Source organism: Tetrao urogallus (genome assembly GCF_951394365.1).
Source record: "Tetrao urogallus genome assembly, chromosome: 6".
In the NCBI taxonomy this organism is placed as follows: Eukaryota; Metazoa; Chordata; class Aves; order Galliformes; family Phasianidae; genus Tetrao; species Tetrao urogallus.
In genome coordinates this window covers 44,264,333-44,285,892 of record NC_136819.1, presented here as the reverse complement: position 1 = coordinate 44,285,892, position 21,560 = coordinate 44,264,333, and the positions used below count along the sequence as shown (strand labels likewise).

Below are 21,560 nucleotides of genomic sequence, written 5' to 3'. Positions count from 1 at the left end.
TTTTTTAATAAAAAACTTTTTTTTTAACAGTGCTTTCTTTTTCTGCTTTCTGTTGATTTTATCAGATACCAGAAGCTTTGGGTTATGTTCGTCAGGCTCTGCAGCTACAAGGGGATGATGCCAACTCTCTTCATCTCCTTGCACTTTTGCTATCAGCCCAGAAACACTACCATGATGCTCTGAACATCATTGATATGGCCCTGAGTGAATACCCAGAAAATTTTATGTGAGTAAATGTCATGTTTAATTTGTATGCTTTCCCTCTTTCTTTTTCTTTTTTTTTTTAATATTCTTATATCATTAATTTTGAGAGAGGATAGATTTGAAATTGGTCTATTTTTTACTTATTTTTCCCCCAATATTGTTTTCCCCTGATTGTAATACATTAGCAAATATCCTATTCCTTGATGTTGAATGCCACCTTTTTGTTGTCTGTAAGAATTATTGCTGCCTTTTTCTTCATAAATTTGACCAGGACCTCAGTTGATACAGTTGACAGTTTTATAGCCTTCTGCTATTTCACATTTTCCTCTTCATCTATTTGTGTATGAATTGACTGTGTTCTCATTAGGTGCTTCCACTCATTTCAGAATTTCAGAACTATCTAGCTATTTTTCTCCTAGACCTGTCTATACTCTGAGGGATCTCTGCCAGTAAATCCTGGTTTGAGAGGAAATTGAAGTATCAGCTACCTAATTTCATATCCTACCATTTTTAAAAACAAACATGATCAAAGCACTGCAGTCTGTCATCTTCTACCTGTTTTTGGTTCATCTTCTGCTACTTAGTGATGATGTAAATTGCAAAGAACAAGCTGCTATTTCTCTCAGAATCATTAATGATCTAGAAGAAGTATTTCTGAAATTACAGTTCTCCCTGTTTTAGTGAGAAAACAAAGGATCATTCAAAACATACTTATGGGCTTTAAATGTATGGTCAATGTCCTCTCTGTACTTGTTTATGTTTATAACTACATTTTGTGGCTAAGCCTTTTACCTGAGTTGTCTGATCTTTCTAAAGTTCTGATCTTTCTGATAATGTAAGTGTATGTGAATGATACGGGTTCCTAACGGTGGTTCTAAATTGTTCATCTTGTATGGTGCAAACACAATGGTAAAATAGTGTACTACCTAAAAACCTACTGGAGCTGTAGAGAGGAATATCTTTCTAATAAGCATTTCCATCAAATAAACAACAATTGCTGAAGAATTCAATATACATTTCTGGACAGTCTTTTAGCATCTTCTCTTTAGTGCTGTCAGGTTGATTCTGGTTCCTAAGAAGTCAAGGTAATGACTGAGATTCTCTGTGTGCTCTCTGCAGTTGTTGCTGACAGCAGCCAGCCCCATCTGGTCAATAAGATAAATTTGGATTGACTTCTTCATGTAACTGGATTATTTTTGTAAGGATTTATCAGCACGACCTCAAATTTACAATCTGTTCTTGCACTCAATATCTGGTGCTGTTTATATAGTTGTTAATATGTATGTGTGTGTATATAAAACATAAATGCTTAGTTTATTCTTGAGTCTATTATCTTAGACTGCAACTTTTGTATAAGATATGATCTCATAGTACTTCCTAGCAGACTGAGAAGTGATCCTCTTGTGTATATCTGAGGCTTGCTCATTTTTAGTTAAACTTTTGATTATTTCCTGTTATATTCATTGGCTTTTGTAAAAATTTCAAATATCATCATATTTTGCCTTTAGTCTTTCAGTTATGTCTGAACCCCTGCAAAGTGCAAGGCTTTTCTTGGTATTCTCTATATTTAGTCAATATCCATTATCACGGTTTTATGCAAAATTTGTATAATTTGTAGATTCACAGTGTAATGAATCACTGTACTTGGAAAACACTGAAGTAAAACACAATGCTTGTGTTTTGTGTTTCTTCTTTTGTTGTTATTCTTATCCATCTACCTCTGCATGGTATACTTGCATTTTTTCTCTGAGTGTTCCTGTGCCCTCCTCACAGCTGTATGTTCTATTTTGGTGAAAAGATTCTAAATTTTCAAAAGCTTATTAATGCTCTGTATTTGTGAAATTCTACACGTGTAAAGAAATAATAGAACATACTCTGAGAAATGGATATTTTAAAGCATTTTCCTGTTGTAATCACTTAATAAATGTGTTATGTGTCAGTTTTTAACCTTTTAGAGCTGCTATTGCCAGAATTGTTTCATGTTCAGCATTTGAAGAATACTGTGGGCATACCATCATATCTTAAATTATTATTAATTTTCCTGTACTATAGGGCTTGAAAGTTGCTAAGCAAGTATAACTTGATTAGATTACCATCTGGCTCCATTCATCTTTAGGTCAGAAAGGACCTAATACAGAAAGGAATTTAACAGAGCCAAAGAGTTCTGCCCCATCTTAATCTAAAGGAATGGAAGACATTAACAAATGTCACACTGTGCTGTTAATAGCAAGATATAGATTTATTTTTCAAAAGACAGTTAAGTGTTCTTTCTTTGTCCATTATATTGTCAGCATAAATTTGCAGTCTGGGCTGAGACCTTAAGGAGTAAGGGAACAAACTATTGGAGAAAACATAATAAACCTGTAAAAGTGAAATAGGTATGTACTAATGTTTTCTAGAAATAGTCAAATACAAGATATCTGCTGAGTAACTCTAGCACTGTTCACTCAAACTTACTGTATACTGTAAGTTTACTGTGAACGAGACTGAGTACCTTGCTCTGATGAAATGGTAAGAGTAAGGTGCCAGCACCAAAAAAATCCAGATAGTTAATCTCAGTCAGGTCCTAAGGCATTTGAATTCATCAGAGGTGTAACTTCAGAAGTTATGACTTCCCATATTTTATTAGACAACTTGTCCTTGCAGTAGAAATGCAAAGTTCAGTTCTCCTTCATCTGGCAGGATTTATAGCCACAGATGATGCTGAGTCCTAGCCATCAAACTCTACAGAAGACTGGTGAGGTGACCCTCTTGAAAACAAGAAAAATATGAGAGCAGGCTAGAAGGAGCCACAGTATATCCTAAACTACTAAAGTAGTTAACTATGAGGTTGTAGGTAGTGAGTTTTTTGCTGTTTGGATTTGCCTTAAATTTTATTTATTTCAAGATAATGGTTACTTTAAGTATATAAGCAGTCCTAGAGGTGTGCATTACAGTCTGAAGGTGTATTCAGTATGATGCAAGCTTGTTGAGTTGCGTTGATACTGGGGGTACTTGTCGTCCCTCCATTTATTTCCCTCAACATCAGCTATGGAGCACTACTTGTGATAACTGCATCTTTGCAGTTAAACCAACAGGGCATATAACTCTTACAGTTCATTGGTAAAACCCAAGGTAATAGCTATACTTAGTTATTTTAAGGTCAAGCTAATATACTGAGTTAATGTTTTGAACTCTGTTTCTGACAGAGAAAAGCCAAAATGCTTTGGACACTTTGTGTTGGTGAGAAGCATATTGGTTAAATAAACAATGCCTAAATTTCTTGGGAAGAGAACATTTTGGAAGTAAATCCAATCCTTCAGTTGCTAAGAGATTTCTGGCTTTTTATAAGTGAGCACTGCTCCATAATTAACTTTTATATCTCATGCACAGGTCTATGTTGAGGAGCCTATTAGTGACCTCCTTTCCATGACACTTTCTTGTCTTTTTACCCTTGTTGTGAGCCTAAATCGTAGTGCTTTTTTTTTTTCCCACTGGTATGAAATCTTGAAATAACACTTCTGTTCTACCTCATGATTAGTCAAAAGTAGTTTTTCAATAAAGAGTGACAAGGCTAGGTGACACATTTATGATACTGTTTTTTTGTCTTAGCTTTTTTAGGTTCTCTGTCATTATTTCAAGTGTTGGTGCAGTTAAAGATAAGTATTGTGCCTGAAATTAGTGTAACAAAGCAAAATAAATATTGAATATTAATTGATAATTTTATGCTGAAAATTGAGAACTGCAATGGATAACAGCTGACAAACTTTTGAAGTAGGAGAAGTAGGAAACAGCAGATGGGTTATTTGAGGAGTGTAAGCATGATATTTTAATGTTAAGTACGCTCAAAAAGGAAAGACATATGGTAACAGGTTTGAAGACAGCTAAAGATTAAGTTCACAGTTTAAACATTTACATTTGTTGAAGTGTGATGGGCTATTTTTTTTTCTTCCAAGAATCTTTCGTAGAAGCATCAAGCCAGTGTATCATTCTTCACTAAAAAGTATTAAACTCTTTCATTACTGACTCTGCAGGACTCCAGAGCTACAGTAAATATCTCAGAATTGCAAATCATTGATTAGCAAATTTCTTGTTGTCCAAGTAGGCATAACATAAGAGCTACTGGTACATGGAGTGTATGATGATACACTCATAGCTGTTTTGTGGGGGAGGGATGTATTTATCAATTAGAGGGAATAGATTGCACCAGTTTATTTTGCCAAGGTTGGGAATAATTGCACTGTTATGTGTGATGTTGGATGAACTGGCACTTTTTTTTTTTTCTTGATAAGTAGAGCACGGGGAATTCTTTGAGAAAAGTGCAGTAATATATGAATGGACAAAGAGCAGTCACCTGTTGGCCTTGCCAAAGTCATGTGTCTGGGAAGGCTGTTGTATGCATCCTTGTCAACTTCCGACACAAAGTTTTTTCAAATCCATTTAATTTTGGTCTTTTCTGTTTTGGGCATAAGTTTGTTCTCAGGAATGATATTTCTGTAAGTCTCGAAGTTTTTAGTTCTTAGTCATGAATAGCATAGCGTAGTTTAGTTGGAAGGGACCTTACAAAGATCATCGGATCCAACTGCCTGACCACTTCAGGGATAACCACACATTCAAGCATATTAATGAGGCCATTATTCAAATGCCTTTTGAACACTGACAGGCATGAGGCATTAACCACCTCACTTTGGAAGCCTGTGCCATTGTCTGACCACCCTCACAGTAAATAAATATTCCAAATATCCAGTCTGAGCTCTTTGTTGTTCCCATCCTGCCATTGATTCCCAGGCACAGAGCCCCCTGCCTTCCTCTGCTTCCCCTTCTCAGGGAGTTGCAGGGAGCACCAGTGCTTCTGTTTTTTCTTTCCATAATGTCTTTGTTTGTCTGTTGTGTGTGCTTTGTATTAGCTGTTATTATGTGCTTTTACCAACTGGTTGACTAACCAAGGAGCTGTTGATAGGCAGATATTCTTTTATGTAACAGATTTGTCATTATCCTTAGGGCATTATTCTTGACTGTTATATTTGCTCGGCATGGCTAGGCTGTAGATACTCCTCTGAAACTTGATTGACGGAGTCCTAGTTTGGGTTATGAACTAGCTGCTGTAGGCTGTTGAAGACAGGAAACCAGAAAGTTTTCAAGTATAACTAATTTGTTCTGGCTTTAGTCAGAAACTATCTTCATTATAGTTTACGGATTTGCATTTTTGTAAGGACATTGTGTTCCTAAGATGGGATACTTCATGTATTATGTCTACCAAACATCGCGGGATTGACTACTGCTTCTGTCTGCTGAGAAACAGTGCTACTGCACTGTGAATAAATATACAGGGAAACATAGTTCAAAGAGTGCAATGGAGGCCATACCACAACAAAATAGGAGGCATTACTTTTGTAATGCTTTTCGTGAGGTGTTTTAAGAACAGTTAAACATTTTTCCCCATCTCTTCTACAGTCTATCGAAAGCAAACCGAGGAAGCATTCCGTTCTTCAATTTCATTTTTAATGATAGAAGAATTGATTTCCGTCTTCAGTGTTCTATTAATCTGTATTGCTTTTATACATACTAGCTTTTTGTGGAAACACTGTCCTCTAGGTGAACTGTGCTTTCCCTCTATGGTGCTTGTCCCATCTGTATTTGTATGTAGAAATTGTACCTCTTTTGTTTTGGTAGACTGACTACATTAAATATTTTTCATGCTCTGCAGTCTCCAGTCAGCTGATAACCCTCACAGCCTTTCTCTGCAGCTGCTCCAATTTGAAATTTTGTGTATGTAACTGTTATAACGAGAATTATTATAGCATTCCAGATGTGGCCTCACAAGGGTATTGTAGAAAGGCTGTTTCTTTCTGTTTCTGCTTCAGCTACTGCATTCCAAAATTACATCTGCCCTCTTGACTGTAGCCTCACCTTGATGAAGTTGGCTGTTAGGCACCTCTGGTTTGGAATAACTTTTACCCAGACTGTTTTCTCCAGTCTTTCTTTACTGAGTGTGCATGATGATCTGTTTTTTCATTGTTGTTTCAATGTTATTTGATCACAGAATCGGAACAGCCTGGGTTGAAAAGGACCACAATGATCATCTAGTTTCAACCCCCTGCTGTGTGCAGGGTCGCCAACCACCAGACCAGGCTGCTCAGAGCCACATCCAGCCTGGCCTTGAATACCTCCAGGGATGGGGCATCCACAACCTCCTTGGGCAACCTGTTCCAGTGCGTCACCACCCTTACTCCTAATATCTAATCTAAACCTCCCCTGTCTCAGTTTAAAACCATTCCCCTTGTCCTATCACTATCCACCCTCATAAGCAGCCATTCCCCTTCCTGTTTACACCCTCATTTCAAATATGGAAAGGCCACAATGAGGTTTCCCTGGAGTCTTTTCTTTTTCAAGCTAAACAAGCCCTCAGTCTTTCCTCATAGGAGAGGTGCTCCAGTCCTCTGATCATCTTAGTGGCCCTCCTCTGGACCTACTGCAAGAGCTCCACGTCCTTCCTGTACTGTCTTATTTTTTCTTTTTTGTATAATTTTCTGCGTGTGATTAAAATTGTAATGATCTGTCTACCTTCTCTTAAAAGAACACCAGCAATACAGCTGCTGTTCTTCAATCGTTATACTCACAGACACGATATTTTCTTAAACATTTTTACTGCCTGAAATCTTCTGGGATTCTTCTGAGAAAACACTGGGAAAAGGACTATTTTTGAATGCGTTAGTTTTCTTCTAGTTTAAAGTGTTCCCGTTCCCTATATATTTTTGTTTTTACGTCAGAGATGACAAAAGTAAGGATTATGGTGGCAGGGTATTTATTCCTGAATATTATTTTTATAACCTACTTAGGTACAAAAATGCCTTTAAAGACTAATTTTTTTTGTTGTTGTTTAATATCCCTACTTTAGCTTTACCTTTTAGTGTGTACCAAAGATGTAGTTTTCTTTATTGATTTTTCTCTTCCCCCATTTGTCTCCTGCTGTTCTTTGTAGAATCCCTACAGGTTTCTGGTATCTTACTGGTACAGTTATTGATGATTGATCTGTCAAGCATTGGGTTTTACCCCTTCAACTTGAGATGCAAATCCTTAAGTGTTGTAACACTTTTCTGTTAAAGTCCAGACTTCTCTGTATCATAGATATCTTTGCTAACCTTTGCTAACCTTTGCTATTGCATTATTTCAGCACATCCTGTTAATATTCAAAGATCTGGTTATAAACCCATTTGAGACTTCTCACTCTTTGCTTGAAGAAAAATCCAGCAATGTATGGATTAGCTTATGAGTGGCTGTCTTATAATGTCCTCATTAGCTAGTGAGATCAGTCTTAAAGTAATGGAGTCATTTCCTGCTTCACTAACTATTTAGTAAATTGATCAGCCATTAGCTCCAAGAATAATAAAGCCTTTTCACTTAGGAGTTCGATTTGTTCTCAATTTTGTCTGGATAATTATTCTCCTAAAATGATGCAGTTCCCTTTGTTTTTATCTAAAGATCTACATCCATATCAAACAGTGATGCCGAAATGTCTTCCTAGTCACATATCTTTAACAAAACCTAGCCTGTTTTACCTACTTTTCTTCCCCAAAGGATCTGACCCAAGCAGATTTCTCTTTGTGTCTGTTTGTTCCAGTTTCACACATTGCTGACAGATACCATTCCACACTTCATGAATATTGTCTATTCCTCACTACTTGCATTCTTAGCTATCAGTGCTGTTCCACCATGAGATTTGTTCTGCTCTGTGCCACTAATTTAAACATTAGCCTCTTACAAACAGACAGAGCTAAATGGTTTGATACTCTTATAAAATGTACAGATTGATTTTCATCATTCTCAATTTTGACAGTGTAGTAAAAATGTGTGTGAAAATTACCAGGACTATTCCTTCTGAAGCTTTTGACTCCGTAATTGGAGTGTCAGTAAAGTGGGCTGTGTTCCAGGGCAGTTGTTTCCACAGATGCTTTAAGTTGGCCTTACAAGAAAATCCTTTTTCGGATGATGTACCTCATGGTTTCATAAACCTTCCTGATAATACTTATATCTGAGCTGCTTGCTCATCTAGTTATTGACTCATTTCTCCACTAATGTTTATAGAGAACTCAGAGGAATTAAGCTAGAGAGATCTGTTCATCTCACAGTATTGCTTCTGCCCTTTGCTTTCTTTCTTTTTCATCTCTTCGTTAGCCATCCATTAAGTAAAACTTTATTTGGCATGTTTTCATTTTTCTCTTAACAGCTCGTTTGACTTTTGTAAAATGTCTTAGTTATTCTTTGATTTATAGTCAAAATATTTCACAGTTACAGGAGAGCTGCTCTCTATGATTTTATATATGCAAGCATTATTGTTCAAAAGATTATTTTTGCTTTAGCATGTGAGTAATCCTACACTATGGTACTTCTTTTATAAACACACACACACACATATGTTTAGTATATCTTGGCATTAGATACTGTTGCCTACCCTTTCACAAAATTATGAGTGTTTTCCTTTTCCCATCATACTTTCAATTTATTGTTTCTATACTGGAAAACCTGCAGCCATTTGGGCCCTTTTTGTTTTCTGAAATTTGTAAGAAGCAGGGATAATGTTGTATGTGCTCCAGGTGCACGAACAGTATTGAATTCTGATGCACTGCTTCAATTCTTGCATGAATATTTCCCTTCTGTCTTTCCTTTGAGTCCTGTAGTGTACTAGTCCAGGTTCTTATATTTTTGTTGCACAGACTCCTGCTATTTTGTACACGTGTGTTTAAGTCATTTCTTAATAATCACATCTCCTCCCATTCTGTCTCCCACTAAATCCTTCTTTTACCTCTTGCAAGCATTCAGTGGTTTGCAGACCTATTATTTTCTCTCTCCTATGGCATTTCTGGAAGTCTTAAATGCTTTTGAAAGCTATTAGTGTTAGTTAGTTTTATCTGTAAAGTGTTTGCAATAAGATGTTTATTAGAATCACCTTGTTTCTAAAATGACTTGTAAATTCAGTGCAAGTGAACTTACTATGTTCCATACATTTTGTAAAATGCTTCAAAATCACTGTAAAAAAAAAAAGAAGTAAAACCACATGCACAAAAACCTTTTTAACACTCTTAATAAAAATACTGTTAAAAACACTTCCTTGTTTTAAAGTACAGAGAAATGGGAAACGTTGCATTAAATACATTGCTGTTATTTTTGGATATGGTTTGGCTTTGGGGAGGGGGATGTTAGGGATGGAAAAGATGTGACAGTCTGAGGGGCAGAGGACATTGCTTGTCTTCTTTTTCCTTCTTTCCTGGGTAAAATGGTGGACAGACCTGAATGTTTTTTCTTCCAGTTACATAGGTACAGTTAAAGTGTTATCTACAAAGCAGCACTCTGTCAAATGGAATGTGACTTTAAATGATTTATATAGATCCCCATATACTAAAATGTGATTTACTTATAAGAGGAAAGCATGAGTGATTGCTTTGTAACATCGGATGAGCCTCCATATGACATTATTACACTTGCTTATCCGCAGGCTCTCATTCCCTTAACTAATGCAGTGACCTGTATTCCCTTTGCTTCTCAGTCCCAGCAACACACACACTATAGAATTGACTTTTAGATTCATACTCTGCGTATTTTCTGTAAAGGACATTCGGTGCAATGCTGTAGCTTTAGCTACTGTGCGTGCTGAAGCACTCGCTATCATTTCTTGTTCTTGAGAAAACCCTCTGGCAGTTTGCAGTTGCTATTAACAGCCTTCAAGTTTGTATTTGGGATAAGAAAGTTCTGAGCTTTCACACATGCCCACCCTTCTCAGTCTTCCCACGCAAACCATATGACCAATCAAATAAATTTTTCACTTAGGATGATTGAGGTTGTACTGGAATAAAATGCCGAAGTACACCTGGGCTTAAAAATGGAAAGTAGGCTAACAGTTTTATTTGTGTCTTCTCCTCCTGCTTTGTGCTCTCTGATCTTGCAACATACTAAAATCTGCTTTTAAATTAGTGCTTTTCTAGTGTATTATCTGTTCCCAGATGTTGTGATGTCTATAAATGTGCATACCAATTGACTAACGGCTTTGCTATCCTGTTGCATTCATATCTTTAGTTATCTAGGAAGGTGTTTTTCCAAGTTAATCTCTGCAAAAAAACTTTCTACTGATACCTCAGTATGTGGCATGTAAAAGGAATATGCAGTTGTCATCTTGTGAGGTTATGCACATCATCTGTGTTGCTGCCTTAAGAAGCATTGACTTTGAAATCAGAATTAAATTATAGTGGCTTCCAGCAAATGCTTGCTCTGATTAGGAACAGTTTGCTGTGTACCTAATGAATTATGTGCTTTCTTCATGTTATCACTTTAAAATGTTAAAAATGTTCAGTTCCTGCTGATGGCAGTGTAATATAGCATGGTGCTACATAAACTTTTTAATCTGACTAATGCTGATCAACTGCCATGTACCTATCTGATCTAATGGTATCTTTTCAATATAGCCTCTTCTACTTCTTATAAAAGAAGTTGATGCTAAAAAAGTTTATGAATTACAGGCAAATAGCATGTAAACTGATTTGTTTTCCTTCCTAAGTTCATGTGTGAAAACATTCCTTTCTCATAAAAGTAGTAAAGATTTTCCTTAATGAAGGCATTTCTTCTCTTCAACATACAAAATAGTGTTTTCAATGATCCAGCTAATTTCTTAACTACTATTATCTTACTTAACTGAAAAAAAAAAAGCTAAAAAAAATTAAATCCTGTTGTTTCTTATAAAAAGTACTATTACTTTGATGATATAATTCATTATTTGACTTTACTGCAATTACTTAATGAAACAAAGATTTGAATTAACACCATCTTTGAAGTTATGTTATTTCCCCAGTGTGGCCTGAGATTGGATATCTTTAAAGAAGTTTTGCTTGAATCTCTTATTTTTCTTAATTCTTTTTCATTTTTCTCTAGATTACTGTTCACAAAAGTCAAATTGGAATCCCTGTGCAGAGGCCCAGATGAAGCACTCCTTACCTGTAAACACATGCTCCAGATTTGGAAATCCTGCTATAATCTCACTAACCCAAGGTAAGGTGCTGAAGAATTCTAGACTGTGCAATACTAGACAGGGCAGTACTGGGTCAGCAGTCCTCCTTTTACTTGATCTGCTATTGTGAATGAACAAAACCCCAAGGAGAACTAGAAGTGCTAAGACACTACCTGATGGATAGGCAGGAATCACCTGGAGTTCTCTGAAGTAATGTGCACCAAAGCTAATATGCTCTGCTTTGATGAGAACGGATTGCAGAAAGGGCAGAACTTCATGACATGCTCTGCGATGTGGTTCTGTGTACTGGCGTTGTCTTGTTTTTCCTCCTGATCTGAATTGTAGAACCTTTTATATCAGCAAGTGTACAGAGTGCTGGAATAAAATCTAGTTAAAGGACTTTTGCTAAATAGAATGAAGGAGGGCTAAATATTTATTAAGATTAAAGAAACGAAGGAGATCACATGGATAAATACAACATGCTTGAGAAGTCATCATGGCTTATTTTATTTGTTTTTAAAAGAGAAGTTTGGCTTATGAACCTACTACAGTTCTTCAAATGCCTTTGCAAGTATAAGTTGTTAAGAGTCCTCTTTGAGTTTCCGAACAACTTCAGTCCTTTGCCACACACACCTCTGATCACCTGTGAAATCAACAGGAAAACGAGGATAAGCAGAATTTTCTGCTATCTGGTTGTCTGAAGGCTTGAAAATTTCTGGAGATGCTGCGTAAGAAGAGACTCATACCAGACTGTATCAGATAGCTGGTATGATGATTTGTTTGATCTCACAGTTACATAAACACATGTACCTCTACGAAGACTGGGAGAGCTGGAGCCTTAGGGCTAGTGAAAATTTTTTCCCTCTTGTGAGCAGTTTGGAGCAGAAAAAGTTGGGGGGGTATGAAGATTGGAGGAAATAGGGGAAAGAGCATTGGAGGCCCCCACTTGGGTCAGTCATAGATCATTTATATAGGCTGATGCTGCACTATGGAGCAGGACTCAGAGTTGATAGAAAGCAAGTATGTCAGAATTTTTTCTTCTTCTTCTAAGCTAATTGATGGTGGTGTTTTTGTTTGCTTTCTTTGGTTGGGTTTTGGGGAAAGGGATTATTTAGGGGGTGCTTTTAAGAATTTTTAATCAAAAGGTTGTGCTGTAGAGAATCGTTAAAATTTCTCTGCAAACTTAATTTCAGTGAGGCTTTAAATGTACTCCACACGACCTCTCATCGTCTGTTTCTCTCCCATTCTCTACAAAGTTCAGGGCTCTAATCATAGCTTGTAATTACTTTTATGTTGTTGCTGTGCTAAGAGTTACTATGCCACATTAAGGACATATAAAATAATGCTTCCTTCAGGAGTCGGCAGTGATTATGAAAACCCTACTCTTTGGCTGTGCCAGTTTTGGACACCAGACTACATTGTGCCTGATAGTCTCTACTGTGCTTTTTATCTCGATGCTTAAGACTGTCTTGAAGTTCTGACTCACTGGTGACAGAAATTAAAATCAAATTGGTAATGAAATAGAAAGGACGATAGATAGGGATCATGATGAATTTCACGATTCATACACTGAGTTGTATGAAGCAGTGCGATGCCGAACTGAAACCTTTACTTGGATTGTCCAGGGTGAAATTTAAGGGCTGAATACTCTCTCATGTTTTGCCACAGTAATCCTAATTTGTCTGCCTAGGGAAAAATATGTCACTCTGGCCTGAAATGTGATTGGTAAGTTCTTTTCATTCAGCTACACTACAGATAATGCAGGAGTGTGGTGTAAAATCAGTATTTTCCTACCTTTAATTTTAATACAAACTTTATTTTGTTGAAAAATACTGTTGGACAATGATTTTCCCACTGGAAATAATTGAAGCCTTTTCTTGTAGTTCTTTAAGACAATTAAAAATAAGTCTCTTAATCTTTACTGTTCTCTTTGTCATTTCTTCTCTTAATCTAAAACTGAAAATGTTTATTTTCAAATATTTAAATATACTTCAAGCTCATGTGAAACATGTTTTTTTATTCTGATTTAGACTCGAAACTGATTTTCATATATAACTTTCCCAGTGAGATAAGAACTCACCTTTCTGATAAGCTGATCAGTGTCAAATATTTCTTCTTGCAGTTAATTTTATTTTGTGGTTCAAACTTGGGTTCACTGTCCTCAACAATCTTTTACTACTAAAAATAGATTTTGAACAGCTAGATACAGTCCAGCGTACATGCTAAATGCAGCGTTTTCTCTTATCTTTGTTCAGCTAATTTAGAACAATTTTGTCTTTATTCTCTATATACACATTTTTCTCCTTAAATAGTTTAATAACACTTACAAAATCATTTTGTGATATGAGACTCGGAATGTGTATGAAATAAAGATTACATCAGCCATGTTTCTATTCAGCATGCTCCTTGAATAGTTGAATTATTTTCTAGTACTTAGTTTGCCTTAAGAAAACAGAACAAAGCACAGTGCCAGTAATGTGCTTTAAAGATATTTATGCTAAGCCTCGCTTTCCTTGTCTGCAATATTTGGCACGTCATTTCTTGTGGACTGAGGAAGTAATTAATACAGAAAATATGCAACTACTGGTGTAGCAACTAAAGCTGATAGTAGGTGTCCTAGAAAGTCCCCTTCTGTTTCCTGTGGATTTCTATCATCGTTCTGTAAGGAAATTGGTCTTGCAATAATCTTAGTATAATGCAAAGTTTTATTTATATTATTTTAAGAACAGCTGTATAAAGAGAGGAAGTTGTCTCATTGGTTTTTGAAGCGTGCAACTATTAAGAGTTGCTGAAAGGTTTCTTGCCTTTCTCTCAGATCAAATTTGGAAAGAGACGTTTAAAAATGTAGGGCAACTGTAAAGATGTATTAAATTCCAGTCTTGCAGTTTAGACTAAGATCTGTTAGGTTTTACTTTAAGGTGGGAATTTTGTAGAGTTTTTTTCTGTTTTGTGGGGTATAAGAATCAGACAAAATTTTGCATTTTGCTAATTTGATCTAACAACCCAATTATTTTAAAATTCATTATTTTTAAGTTTGTGGATTGTTTCTTAAAAAAAAAAACAAAAACAAGAACACAAAGATGTTTGTTAAAATCTTAGTTGATAGGAAGTAGTACTAACTTGGAGTCCTAAGTCCTAAAAGCAGAATTACTGCATTAGCCATTAATTCTCCAGTATCTGTTCTTCTGCTGAATCTTTAATCACAGTTCTAGGACCAGTCAGTTTTCCAGCAAGTCTATCAGCAAGAAGCCTGAGGGGCAGTGAGTTTCAACTGAAGTGGAAATTGAGTGCATTTTTCCACGAGAGCTAACAGGGAAAACCTGTGGAAAGTGCTTAGGCACCTGATCTATTCTTAATTGTTCAAAGTGTTCCAACTCCACAGTTAGGATCAAATTCTGCATTAGATAGCTAACGTACGTGATAAAAAGCAAAAAAAGACACAAACACCACATCACTCAAATCTGTAGAGATAAAAGTGCTTCCCTTTAAGGAAAATGGAGGTATAATGTTTTTATGACATCTTTATCTAAAATTAGACGTCTTGAGTTCAGTGTTTCTCTTTAGTGTGGGAAAAGTGTGGATTTTCAGACTCGCATCTGTAGTCTTGGGCTGCTGAAACAGAAGTGCTGTATCTTACAGAATAGATTAAGGCACAATAAAGCCTTTTTGTGAAGCTGCTAGTTATAAATCGAGTTAAGTCTGTTTTTGCTTCTTGGTTATACTAATAATGACAACAAAGTCACTGAAGTAAATATGGATTTAGTTTTGCTCAGCTTAATTCTGTCCTTGTGCAGCTGGCTTAATGTACTGTGAGTGGTTAGCGATGCTCAGTACTAAATTTGTTCATAGAAAGAACCTTTATAGCAAGAACCTCTGTGGGAGGAGGGCAGCATGCAACTTGTATCTCAGTATATAATTTTATATTTTAATAGCTCACAATTTTTATACTTCATTACAGTGATTCTGGACGTGGGAGCAGCCTGTTAGACAGAGCTATTGCCGATAGACGACAGCTTAATACAATTACATTACCAGATTTCAGTGATCCTGAAACAGGTAAGAGCTGCATTTGAGCAATAGGATGAATAAAATGGACTTCCCATAACTTTTTTTATTAGTTGTATGCTTTGTAAAATGATATCATGTATTGTGAGAATGTTTTCATTGTCATATGAGTTGAAAAAAACATTTTGGAACCATCTTTTATTTATGAAGTATTTTTTATAGTATGTTCACTATAAGCAAAAATTTCTGTGGTCTGGATCTTACTGAGCTGGTGGTATATATATATTTTTTTTTAAAAGCTAAAAATGAATGTGCTTTATTAGCCTATTTTCGAAAGTCCTTTTCTGCCTATTAAGTGTTTGTCACATATTTTCTTTTTTAAGAAAGCATATCACAAAAATTTAAGAAAACTAAATCTCAAGAAAACTCAAGATGTGACTTGTGGAATTTGCTAAAATCTCCACTATTTATATTAAAATAGGATTACATAAGTGGATTACTTTAGACATAGCTTTAAAAATATAGATTTATTATAAATCATATATACTGCAGAAATTGTACTTCACAATTGCACTACATAAAAGGTATGATTGTTACATAGCAGTAAGTATTAACAGTATGTAACTTGTACATTTTATTTAATATATTAAATTTTTACAAGGCAAATTCATATGCCTCATCAAGTCATTTAAGTAAAAACAGATGAGCCATACATCCTGTGAAAAGCACAGAAATAATTACTGTTATGATACTAGATGTGCAAAAACCTTTATAATATGTTATTTGCTTTCAAAAAAATTTTTTTCTCCTCTTTCCTTGGTTTTATCTCCGAACTGTAGCATGCCTATTTTGACATCCTTCAGATATCAATTTCTGCTTATTCATACTTCAATATAAACAGCTTATGAGGAAATTTGTCAATCTGATGCATAAACTAAGATGCACTCAAGTGTAGTCTATATCTTTGCTTAATATTGGAATTGTGCAGTAGAGAAAAATCCACTTGAGATATTTCATGTCTGAAAGTTGAAGTTGAAGCTAATGTTCACTAGAAGAAAGAGTTCTGTGGTTGCTATAGTGGCAAGCATCTCAATGGTAAAGATCAAGTCACCTGGTTTAAAAGAACTGTAATATCACATGTTCTGAAGCATGGCATAGTTCATCCTCTTTGTTCCTACAAAAGAATTTTTTTGTGTTCTCGTAATTACAATGTATAAGACAACAGCATGAAATCTGGTAGCAATCATTCTGTGTTCTAGTCTAGCTCACTGTTTTCTTTGAAGGAGCTAACTTGAGTTTGAATGTTTCATGTGTGTATTTAAAGGTTTAGAACAGACAATTTGTTCTGTGCCTTTCAAAAAATGGGAATTGAGTGATTGTATTTGTTTGTTTGCATATTTTCCACGGGGACACAAAGTTCTTCACCCTTCAAGGTGTCCTATTTTTGTATATGCCACACTTCAGAGCATAAGTAATTGGTGTCTTTTATAAATTTTATATTCCTCAGAGCTTTTAAGCATAGATTAACATTCATCCAAAACAGTGAGCTTTTCAAGAACTTTCCCTAGATTTTTCCTGAGGATCCAGATTGCCAGTTTTCCATCAGAAGAGGGGTGGCCAGAAGAGACAGGGAGGTGATTGTCCCCCTCTACTCTGCTCTTGTGAGGCCCCATCTGGAGTATTGTGTCCAGGTCTGGAGCCCCCAGTACAAAAAAGACAGTGAGCCATTGGAGAGGGTCCAGAGGAGAGCCACAAAGATGATCAGATGACTGGAGCACCTCTCCTACAAAGACAGGCTGAGGGAGCTGGGCTTGTTCAGCCTGGAGAAAAGAAGGCTGCGGGGTGACCTCATTGCAGCCTTTCAGTACTTAAAGGGAGCCCACAAAGAGGAGGGGAATCAACTCTTTGAAAGGGTTGATAACTGCAGAACAAGGGGAAATGTTATAAGTTGAGGGAAGGAAGATTTAGGTTGGATGTCAGGGGAAAGTTCTTTACAGAGAGAGTGGTGAGGTGCTGGAACAGGCTGCCCAGAGAGGTTGTGGATGCCCCGTCCCTGGAGGTGTTCAAGGCCAGATTGGATGAGGCCCTGGGCAGCCTGGTCTAGTATTAAATGTGCAGGTTGGTGGCCCTGCATGTGGCAGGGGATTGGAGATTCATGATCCTTGAGGTCCCTTCCAACCCTGGCCATTCTGTGATTCTGTGATTCTGCCTTTGTGTTATGAATCTTAGCTGTAGCGTTAGAGCTTATCACTACTTTCAAAGAGGACAAGATTGGAAATTAAAAATCTGGGGTCTTTTTTTGTTTATTTTTCTTATAAGAGGTAATTAAGATGGGTGGAACAGGGAGGGTCTTTTTTTTTTATTTTTCTGCTTGTTCTGGTTTTGAGCTTTTAATTTTAGCAGAAACAACCTTGTTACAGTGCACATACTCAAATTCTGGTAGAGACTGTGGCTTTGTATCTATACAGTAGACTGTACAATATACTGTACAGTATCTGGGGTACTGTGTCCAGTTCTGGGTTCCCCAGTACAAAAAAGACAAGGATCTCTTGGAAAGAGTCCAGCGGAGGGCCACAAAGATGGTGAGGGGCCTGGAGCATCTCTCCTATGAAGAAAGGCTGAGTGAACTGGGACTGTTCAGCCTTGAGAAAAGATGACTGAGAGGGGACCTGATCCAGGTCTATAAGTATCTAAGGTTTGGGGGGCAGAATGGAGAGGCCAGACTGTTTTCAGTGGTGTGTGGAGACAGGACAAGGGGAAATGGCTGGAAACTGGAGCATAGGAAGTTCCGCACAAATGTGCGCAAGAACTTCTTTACAGTGAGGGTGACGGAGCACTGGAACAGGCTGCCCAGGGAGGTGGTGGAGTCTCCTTCTCTGGAGATATTCGAGACCTGCCTGGACACCTACTTGTGCGACCTGCTGTAGGGAACCTGCTTTGGCAGGGGGGTTGGACTTGATGATCTCTGGAGGTCTGTTCCAACACCTACAGTTCTGTGATTCAGTAGCATCAATGTAAAAACTTCATGTCAGAGTTTGTTAAAAAAAATTCCTTATCCAGACAAACATATAAAAATATTACAGTAATTATGTTATGGTAAGATAAAAATTCAAGTTTACCATAGTGTTTGAGTGAGAAAACTCAGGGTAGAAGAAATGTTGTGCAAAAAAAAACCTACCAAAAACAGATAATAGATACTGTTGATAATCTAGATATTAGATCTTTATCACTTGAAAGAGCTCATTTCCAGTCTTTGGAAATGCAAAACTGAATTGGCATTTACAGTACTGAGATGGGGTATGCAGAAAAGTTGCTGGGGACAGAAATCTTTGCTGCTTTTCGTGCAACCGTACGTATGCATTTATGTATGTACATACACATGAAAATGTGAAAACCTTCCCTTTCCTTACTTTAATTGCCATCAGTGGAAATGATGATCTCCTTTCCAGTCTAGTCACTGCTTGACTAATCTGAGTATCATGAAGTGACACCTAAAATTCAAATGTGATGTTTTTTATACTTGCAACTTTTTGTTTGTTTGTATAAAAAAAAAAAAAAAAAAAAAAAAGCATTTTAAAATTCAGATAGCAATAAGGGGTGTAAAACTTTTTCTTTTAAGGTATGTCAATTTAGCGAAAGTTGAAATTTGAACAAAAAGTTCTTGAAAAAAGTGTTTATATAAAGCTTTTACCCATCTGATAAAATTGGTGATTAATTGAGGAATGGTTAAATGATTCAGGCTTAAATTTTTGTAATCTTTGTAATATAATAACCATGTATCCCATATTTTTACAAGGTTAAGCTGTTAATTCATTGGCCCAATCAAGAAGTGTAGCAAATCTACTCTGAGCTTTCCTTCTGTTTGAGCTGATTTGCTATGAGCTGCATATTCAAGTTTGTACATTTTACGCAAATAAATAAATATGAGGGAGGGGGATAAAAGGCTTTATGAATCACTCACTGAAGTAAAATCTGAGAGAGGAACGGACAGATTTCCTTTTTGAAGGTAGATAAGCATGTGCAACTCACTTGAGATTTGACAGTTGACTATTTTGGTTAAAGTAAGTTGCACTCAATCTTTTTAAAATGTCCAATCTACTGTGTAGTTGTTACAGTCCACCTCGTTTGCCATAGAAACTAACAGTGGGATTTGTTCTTTATTTCCTTTTAGATATATTTTACAAACTCCTGCATTATAACAGAGGGAAAAATTTTCAAAACTAGCTTAGTACAGTAGAGTTTAGTACATTACTAAGTACACATCAATTACTTAGTACATTATTGAGTGCAGCATTCATTTTTTTGTTGCTTTCAGAAACAGTTCAATTTAGTTCATGCAGAAGCCATTTCCATCTTACTGAATGGGGAAATAAGTGCTTTGCATTCTTTGACACCCATTAACGAGTCCATTAAACCCTGTTCTTGGATCTATTTCTTTCCCACCCCTTGCCCCACACCCTTATCATTCTCTTTCTTTCACTTTTTAGCCTCTGATACTTCCTCATCTTCTCTCTCAAGAGCAGAGTCTCCTCTCCAAGTGTTTGTGTCTTCTCATCTTCCTCATCCTAAATCAGATACCTTTGTCTGGCCCCATGCAGCCTCTCCATGCTGTGACCAAGTTCCTGAGCCCTGTTCACCTTCTCACTGTAAACTGGTTTTCTCTACCTGATGGATGTGTTTGTGCTGTATTTTTCTGATAATCTTCATAACTGATAAACCATGTTTAAAATAATCTAAGCTTCAACAGAGTGTGAGTAAAATCTGGCCTTTCAGATGCAGGTCATTTAATACAGAACGGATTTTAAGAGTTTGTCCTGAACAGACTCTTTTATTGGTCCCCAAAAATGAAAAGTCACAGACCACATTCTGTTCTCTTGACTGCTACAGAAAATGGTAGGTGTTTCGCAGAAGAGGCTATTGGTCATTACTGCATTGTATTGCAGCTGTAACTATTTTCATTACTGGCATCATTTGTCCAACAAATCTGTTCATTCAAAGGATTTCCGTGTTATCTTAATCATATCTAGATCCTTGATGTTAAAGCCTTTAAGTAATTGCTTACACACCTTCCCTGAAACTTCACATGAAGGAAAAAAATGCTTTGAATACCAGCATATATTTTCATAGTGCAGGTTGGATTTATTGAAACAATTCAGAGGCAGTGGAGTAGTGAAAATCAGCATTTTGCTCTCCCAAATCAATAGCTCTTCTCTTCATTGAAGTGATACAAGTTTAAACATGCTGTAAAATTAATTCACGCATTTAAATACAAACTGTAGAGTCAAACTGCCAGAGCATTGTTCAAATGGCAGTGTAAAATTAAATTAGTCTTCCATTTATTTTTAATTTGTTATTATTTCTTTTAAATTGTGCTTCACTCATTGATTTATGCAGAGCACTGTGTTACATTACTGCAGTTACTAATCCAGTCTTATGAAGTTCACTTTTGATACTAGCTTGTAACTTGCATTATGTCAAAGATATTAATTCCTAGCAAAACCTAGGGAATAAATCTTTCACTCATTTTAGTAGCTGACTTAAGATTCGAATTTTGAAAACACTGCCTTATAGATAAGCCTATGACTGGAAATTCAGGAGAGCACTTCCTTTAGACTTCAGGAACCGTGTCCTAGAAAAGTTTGATTAAGTCTGACTCTTCTTGAAGCAGTTGAATGGCTGATTAATTTCTATCACACTTTTGAGTGCTGTTGAGTTGGACTTGGTGAGGCCTTCTCTAGAAATAGTACAGATAGCATTAAATTGCATGTTCTTTGCAGTGCTACAATAAACATTACTCAAGAATGGCGGCAAATGGAATGAATGTAGAAGTTCATGCACATATACCATTATGGAGAGCCAAGTCTTCCATTTTAGATTAAAGCTACCTCGTCCTCAGGGAAAGAAGCTTCCAACGTACACAAGAAATAGTGGAACCATGAAAAAACAGATATTGGAGTCCTTTGTATAGTGTAAATAATATATGAAAGTCAAAGCCCTCTATCTTTGAATAAGTAAAAGTTTAGAAATTTGCCTAGATTTTCATACTTTCTGCTATAGTTAACAGGACTGAAAGTCTCATGTTCTCTTAGTTCTTTTTTTCTTCCCTCCTGGTGAAAGAGCAAATAAAACTCTTTATATTAACTTGACATTCGATTTCTGTTGAACAGGAACGTGATTTTAAGGATGTAGCAAAGGTTCTATGAAAATATTTATGGTACATAATAATATCCTTTTTTATTTTATTTATTTATTTATTTATTTATTTTGTCATTTGGATCCCTGTAAACATGATTTACAGTTTGAAGATTATTGGAAATCCTCTGGCTTTCTTGGAGTTTGTGGTTTTTTGCCAATTTATTGTCTTGTTTATCTCCTT

At 36.3% G+C, this 21,560-nt stretch overlaps 1 protein-coding gene across 3 annotated transcripts in view; it reads left to right on the top strand.

Annotated features, from left to right (window-relative positions):
• The window catches only part of TTC7B (tetratricopeptide repeat domain 7B), a gene marked incomplete at both ends in the record, with an annotated part of 122,961 nt that overhangs the window by 66,385 nt on the left and 35,016 nt on the right, over positions 1 to 21,560 (top strand). For 2 of the 3 annotated variants that reach the window (XM_079536814.1, XM_079536815.1), the window contains 3 exons: positions 66 to 226; positions 11,104 to 11,220; positions 15,138 to 15,235. In XM_079536814.1, the coding sequence (XP_079392940.1) occupies positions 66 to 226; positions 11,104 to 11,220; positions 15,138 to 15,235 (376 nt within the window). Of the gene's footprint in view, positions 1 to 65; positions 227 to 11,103; positions 11,221 to 15,137; positions 15,236 to 19,671; positions 19,831 to 21,560 lie in introns of all 3 variants that reach the window. The other variant, XM_079536813.1, reaches the window with a different exon arrangement.